This window comes from Octopus sinensis, linkage group LG22 (assembly GCF_006345805.1).
Source record: "Octopus sinensis linkage group LG22, ASM634580v1, whole genome shotgun sequence".
In the NCBI taxonomy this organism is placed as follows: Eukaryota; Metazoa; Mollusca; class Cephalopoda; order Octopoda; family Octopodidae; genus Octopus; species Octopus sinensis.
Window position 1 is genome coordinate 10,204,615 of NC_043018.1, and position 7,500 is coordinate 10,212,114.

A 7,500-nucleotide genomic window follows, 5' to 3' on the forward strand; every position below is an offset into this window, starting at 1 on the left:
TCAAAATTCTTATTTCAAACTTTAAGGGATCGTATTTTTTTCTTCCTATTTCTTCACTGTCCCAGAATCAGATGGGTATGATGGGCTGATAAGTAAACAACTTCGCTCTTCCTTATATATAATCATTATGTCATTATCATTATTATTATTATTATTATTATTATTATTATTGAGTGAGAGAGGCACGCATACCATCAAAGTGACTAGGGTACATATAGGAAGCCAATATACCCATCATGACTACCTGTCGATAAGGGTACACCAGCACATGCATCACAACCATGTGCGCGACATGTGATCTCATATCAAGATAAACGCACATGACCTTGCAGGTGGGCCCAGTTAGAATTTTCTTCAGGTTGAGTAGCCCATCCCGCTCAAAAGGTCCCTGAATAAGGATTGTTTAAGGATGTTGAAAGAACCACCCATGTTTCCAGTGGTGAATTATTCAAACCCCAAAGAATCCCTCTCAACACATGGCTATGATGCTCCCCCACTACTTCTGCTCGTGATCAGAGATGCACTTATCGTCAGCCATTAAGGGACATGCTCAACTGGTTACGGTCAAACAACTGACAAGCAAACCTGTGCTACTGAGCAGAATATTTGCTGTAGCCCATCTTTTATACCAACAATGTACTACTACTACTACTACTCTACTACTACTACTACTACTACTTATGACTGCTGCTGCTGCTACTATACTAACTACTACTACTACTACTACTACTACTACTACTTATGACTGCTACTACTACTACTAATACTACTACTACTACTACTTCACCACCACCACCATCATCATCATCATCATCATCATCATCATCATCATCATCATCATTATTTGATGCAAACTCTCTGCTTATTCTGCTGGGTATGATGGAAAGTGTCAGCTGTCCACAGCCAGCAGACTAAGGTGGCACTTGTTCACTGATCGTGCTTCAAGATTCCTGCAGAGATTCCTCTTGCAGTTCCAGGCAATGGCCATTATTCCAAGTGTTCTATCTTTAACCAGTCTCTCTGAACCGTGTCGGTAGTTGAGTGCTGATACTTCTTCAAGTACACCAATTACTATTGGTATCATGTGCACTCTCTTCATTGCCCACAGCCTGCGTATTTCCCATCATCATTATCATCATCAATACCACCTACACCACCACCACCCACACCACCACCACCACCACCACCACCGTTACCACCACCGTTACCACCACCACCCACACCACCACCACCACCACCACCACCACCACCACCACCACCACTACCATCCACACCACCACCACCACCACCACCACCACCGCCGCCGCCACCACCACCACCACTATTATTATAACCCTTATTATTATTGTTGTTGTTGTTATTGCATAGAAGTGGTTCCATAGCTAATGAAAGTTATCTGAGGCATGGGTATTGCTTGTTTACAATTGTTGTTGTTGTTGTTTCTGTTGCTTTTGTTTTTGCTGTTGTTGTTAATTGTAGTGCCACATAATCAAAGACTAAGACTTTGCGCCTTCCAATAATGCCTGTCCCCTTAATTCTCTGCCCAAACTCATTTTAACTGTGAGGAGCATCACAGAAGATTTTTTTTTAGAAAAAAAGGCAATTTTTCTGGTAAAATCTTGAAAAGGTATGCAAGCAACAGATGTCAACCACCTTAACTGATAATTCCAAGATCGTGTCAGTTATCTCAACTGACTACCCAACGACACACCGACTGACCACTAACTGACCCCCACTCTAAAATGTAGAATAAAACATGGCCTTACCACTTTTAGTTTCAGCAAGGATTTCTGGAAACGGTCAGGCTAAAATAAAAAAGAGAAATGACAAATTAAGAATAATTTAAGCACACCCCACCCCACCCACACACACACGCACATATATATTGGGTTGTCAAGAAAGTTCTGGCGGAATTTTTCTTTTTCTTTTTGAATAATTAGGCCATTTTTTCTGGAACATCGAATACAACATGGACAAAAAGCAAATTCACATAGGCGCAGGAGTGGCTGTGTGGTAAGTAGCTTGCTAACCAACCACATGGTTCCGGGTTCAGTCCCACTGTGTGGCATCTTGGGCAAGTGTCTTCTGCTATAGCCCCGGGCCAACCAATGCCTTGTGAGTGGATTTGGTAGACGGAAACTGAAAGAAGCCTGTCGTATATATGTATATATATATATATATGTGTGTGTTTGTGTGTCTGTGTTTGTCCCCCTAGCATCGCTTGACAACCGATGCTGGTGTGTTTACGTCCCTGTCACCTAGCGGTTCGGCAAAAAAGAGACCGATAGAATAAGTACTGGGCTTACAAAGAATAAGTCCCGGGGTCGATTAGCTCGATTAAAGGCGGTGCTCCAGCATGGCCGCAGTCAAATGACTGAAACAAGTAAAAGAGAGAAAGAGAAAGAGGCAAAAAAGCTGCTGAAACAGCTCGAGATATCAACGATGTGTTTGGCCCAGGAACCACTAATGAACGTACAGCACAATGGTGATTCAAGAAATTCCGTAGCAGTGACGAGAGTCTTGATGATGATAAGCATAGTGGTTGGCCATCAGATGTTGACAACAATCAACTAAGAGCCTTAGTGGAAGCTAATCCACGAACAACTGTTCAAGAGCTTGCTTCTGAATTAGACATAACATGTACGACAATTTCCAACCACTTGAAAGAGATTGGAAAAACCAAAAATACTTGAGAAATGGGTGCCGCACGAATTGAACAACAACCAAAGAAAAATACCATTTTGAAGTGTCGTCTTCCCTTCGTTTATGCAACAAGAATGACCTGTTTCTCGACCAGATTGTGACTTGTAATGAAAAGTGAATTCTTTACAACAACAAGCGATGCTCAGCTCAGTGGTTGGACACCGACGAAGCTCCACGGCACTTCCCAAAGCCAAAGTTGCACCAAAAGAAGGTCATGGTAACTGTTTGGTGGTCTGCAGCCGGTCTCATCCATCACAGCTTTTTGGATCCAGGCGAAACCATTACAGTGGAGAAGTACTGTCAGCAAATGGATGAAATGCATAAGAAACTCCAATAACAACAGCCAGCATTGGTCAATAGAAAGAGACCAATTCTTCTCCAAGACAACGCTTGGCCACACGTCGCACAACTGACCCGACAGAAGTTGAACGAATTGGGCAATGAAACTCTGCCTCAGCTGCCATGCTCACCAGACCTCTCGCCTACCGATTACGACTTTTCCAAGCATCTCGACAACTTCCTGCATGAGAAATGCTTCAAAAACCAAGACGATGCCAAACACATCTTCAACGACTTCATCGCCACCAAAACGCAGGATTTTTACCCAACTGGCATAAATAAACTTGTTTCGTGTTGGCAAAAGTGTGTTCATTCTGATGGTGTTTATTTCGATTAATAAAGTTTTGTTTGAGCCGAGATATGTGCATCTGAATTTAAAGATTAAAAACCACAAGAACTTTCTTGACAACCTAATAAAACACAAAGAAGAATGGAAAATTATAGATTTTTAATTCATAATTTATAATTCATAATTTCTTTAGGTACATTTCTGATGAACAAGTGTTATGTAATGAAATGATACATTAATTCTGCACACTAATCGATTCATACTTAATTGACAAAAGTATTTCATACATCAAGGAAACAATCAACACCTCCACATCCTTCTCAGAGATACTTCTCTCTCTCTATCCGCTCAGTTGAAGTTGACTCTTGGTCACTCGTTGGATCAGTGTCCTCCAGTCAGTTCTATCCTGGGCCGCTTCTTTCAGATTGGCTATGTCCATTCCGGTATCACTCTTGATGGTGTCAAGCCAGCGGGTTCTTGGTCGGCCTCTTCCTCTCTTGCCACTGACCATTCTGAGCATGATGTCCTTCTCCAGGGATTTTCTCCGCACAATATGACCGAAGTATGCCAATCTAGCAACATTTTCGGCCTGATCTGCTTAAGAACTTCTCCACAAGAATATAGAACAGCTCTTTGCGATCCACTTGCACAGATGCCAGTCATCAAATTTGATTTCGATTTTGATTTCAATTTCACTTGCCTCAACAGGTCTTCACAAGCAGAGTTTAATGTCCAATGAAGGAAAGGTATGCATAAGTGGGCTGGTTACACCCCTGGTATTGGCCACAAAGTTATGGTCTCACTTGGCTTGCCGGGTTTTCTCAAGCGCAGCACACCTCCAAAGGTCTCAGTCACTAGTCATTGCCTCGGGTAGGCCTAATGTTCGAAGGTCATGCGTCACTACCTTATCTCAGGTCTTCCTGGGTTTACCTCTTCCACAGGTTCCCTTAACCGCTAGGGTGTGGCACTTTTTCACACAGCTATCCTCATCCATTCTCACCACATGACCATACCAGCACAGTCGTCTCTCTTGCACACCACATCTGATGCTTCTTAGGTCCAATTTTCCTCTCAAGGCACTTACACTCTGTCAAGTATGCACACTGACATTACACATCCATCAGAGCATACTGGCTTATGCATGTCCTCAACGATCACAGCCCATGTTTCTCTTCACAGTTTCCCTTTAGATACACAGGTTCTAAATGATTCTTTACTGGGCCTCTGAGATGGATGGGAGGGAAGGAGGAAGATATTCTCAAATAGGAGACCTGGCTGGAATGCTTGCAACAAAGAGCCACCCTTCACTAAAGGTATCCAAGTTTCCAGGTAGCAATGTTAAACAGGGTCATGAAACGAGCCTATTATCCAGGCAGGCCATGGCGGGATTTCAATACAGAATCTAAAGACCCAGAACAAATACTGCAAGGCATCTGCTCCAAAGTTCTTTACCAATCCTCCACCCTGGATTGCCACTTGTTTATTGATCATCATCATCATCATTTAACGTCCGCTTTCCATGCTAGCATGGGTTGGACGGTTCAACTGGGGTCTGGGGAGCCCGAAGGCTGCACCAGGCCATTCAGATCTGGCAGTGTTTCTACAGCTGGATGCCCTTCCTAACGCCAACCACTCCGAGAGTGTAGTGGGTGATTTTATGTGCCACCGACACAGGTGCCAGACGAGGCTGGCAAACGGCCACGCTCGGATGGTGTTTTTATGTGCCACCGACACAGGTGCCAGACGAAGCTGGCGAACGGCCACGCTCGGATCCCCGTAAAGTATAAAAGACCAAGTTGACCTCAGCAAGAATTGAACTCAGAAAACAGAGAACTGGAACAATTATCACGAAGCATTCTGTCTGATGTTCAAATTACTTTGCTAATTAGTCACCACCAGTGTTTGTTGAAAAATCTTACTCAGCCGCTCCATACGTGGGCACAGGTATATAGTTAATAGTTTCAGGTGGCGAGCTGGCAGAAACGTTAGCATGCTGGGCGAAATGCTTAGCGGTATTTCGTCTGCTGCTACATTCTGAGTTCAAATTCTGCCGAGGTCGACTTTGCCTTTCATCTTTTTGAGGTCGATTAAAATAAGTACCAGTTATGCACTGGGGTCGATATAATCCACTTAATCTGTTTGTCTGTCCTGGTTTGTCCCCTCTATGTGTAACCCCTTGTGGGCAGTAAAGAAATAAGATATATAGTTAATCTGATAAAGAGGATTGATGGCTTCAATAGCAGAGTCCTGAGAACCATTGAGAACATCAGATGGTACCATCATGTTTCCAACAAAGAACTGTGTACATGCACACATCAGCCTGCAGCTTCCCAACTCATAGCTGTCTGTTGCATGCACTGGTATGGACATATCCTCCATCTCTTGCTAGGTCATTCTACCAGAGTTTTACTCTCATTCAACACAGGAACTGCAAGCTACAAGAAGCCTTGTGGTAGGCCCTGCACCAGACGGTTGGACGTAATTGGGGAAGATTTCCAGGGTCTTGATGTCACCTTGGAAGAGAAGATGCAGAGGACTAGAATGGAACCACCAGCAAGGGACCTGGTTGGCTCTACACATGATGACATGTTTGAGACCAGTAACCTGGAATGACCTCTGTCTCCCATCAAGCAAGGGCATGAAGCAAGCAAACAAGTAAGGCCAATTGAGGCCCTTATAAACATGATCAAAAGGACATTTTTACAATTAAAAGCAGATCAGGAAACGATGCTGTGAAACTGTCTTAAAATTGCCAAAGTTGTTTATTTTACTTATTCAATGGTCGAAGGGAAAACAGTTACTTTTACTTACATTTATGGCATAAGAATCCAGTTTCACAAATATCTTTTGCTTCGTTGATGCTCTTTCAAAGTCTTTGGCCTGCAATTATAAATCAAAGATTAACGATATTAAGTAGAATTGGTGTTTTTTCTTTCAGTACATGATCTCCTAATTAGGCAAGAAGTTATTAGATAATAGACTTAGTGGAAACATTGGGGATCAGGCAGCAGGCGGTGGGGGGATGGAAGGGCTGTGTCAGCACTACACTGGTCCTCATTTTCAGCTGAATAAACTGGAGCAACAAAAAATGAAATAGCCTGCTCAAGAACATCATATGCTACTTGGTTTAGGAATTGAATTCACAACCTTTTTATTGTGGGCTCAACATCTGAACCACTTAGCTAAATCTATCTATCTATCCGCTCAGTCGAAGTCGACTCTCGGTCACTCGTTGGATCAGTGTCCTCCAGTCAGTTCTATCCTGGGCCGTTTCTTTCAGATTGGCTATGTCCATTCTGGTATCACTCTTGATGGTGTCAAGCCAGCAGGTTCTTGGTTGGCCTCTTCCTCTCTTACCACTGACCATTCCGAGCATGATGTCCTTCTCCAGGGATTTTCTCCGCATAATATGACTGAAGTATGCCAATCTATGCTTGGTGATCCTAGCTTCTAGCAACCTTAGCTAAATAGCATACGGGTATTCCACTGTACCGATCCTATTCTTGACTAAAATCCTTACTCACAACTCTCTAAAAATGTATTAACTCTTTTGTTACCATATTTCTGTTGAAATCCACCGGTTTTGTTTCGGTTATTTTTAGAAATAATAAAGAATTTAGTAAAAAAGCTTTATTGTTATTAAGCTGATATTTGGCACAAAATAGCAAATTTTGATGGAAGATTAATTTAAAACAGGAAGTTTGTATCACAGAACTTGGGGGGGGGGATGCCAATCTCTGGCAGGACAGTATCAAAAGGATCAGCTCTTTTGTTACTATATTTTTCTTGAAATGCACTGGTTGTGTTTCAATTAATTTTTAAAATAAAGATTTTAGTAAAATAATTCTGCTTTGCGGTTTTTCATCTGTCACTATATTCTGAGTTCAAATTCTGTCAAGGTCGACTTTACCTTTCATCCTTTCAGGGTTGATAAATTAAGTACCAGTGAAACACTGGGGCTGATATGATCAACTTGTTCCCTCCCCCAAAATTGCTGCCTCTGGGGCAAAATTTGAAATCAATATTAGATTGATGAATATAACATGATTTAACATAAAATTTCGGTGAAATGTTTTAAGTAAGATCCCTTTAAAAACAGGAAGCTTGTATGAGGACCAGGAGTGGTTGGAATGAAGAGTTAACCTTTTGTTTCCATGTGTCTCTTGAAA

The 7,500-nt window shown here is 42.3% G+C and overlaps 1 protein-coding gene across 1 annotated transcript in view; it reads right to left on the reverse strand.

Annotated features, from left to right (window-relative positions):
• LOC118767478 (titin-like) overlaps window positions 1-7,500 on the reverse strand; it is a 78,006-nt gene that overhangs the window by 33,186 nt on the left and 37,320 nt on the right. Inside the window, exons 11-12 of the mRNA XM_036512100.1 lie at window positions 6,143-6,211; window positions 1,767-1,805 (exon numbers count right to left, since the gene is read on the reverse strand). Of these exons, the coding sequence (XP_036367993.1) occupies window positions 1,767-1,805; window positions 6,143-6,211 (108 nt within the window). The remainder of the gene's footprint in view (window positions 1-1,766; window positions 1,806-6,142; window positions 6,212-7,500) is intronic.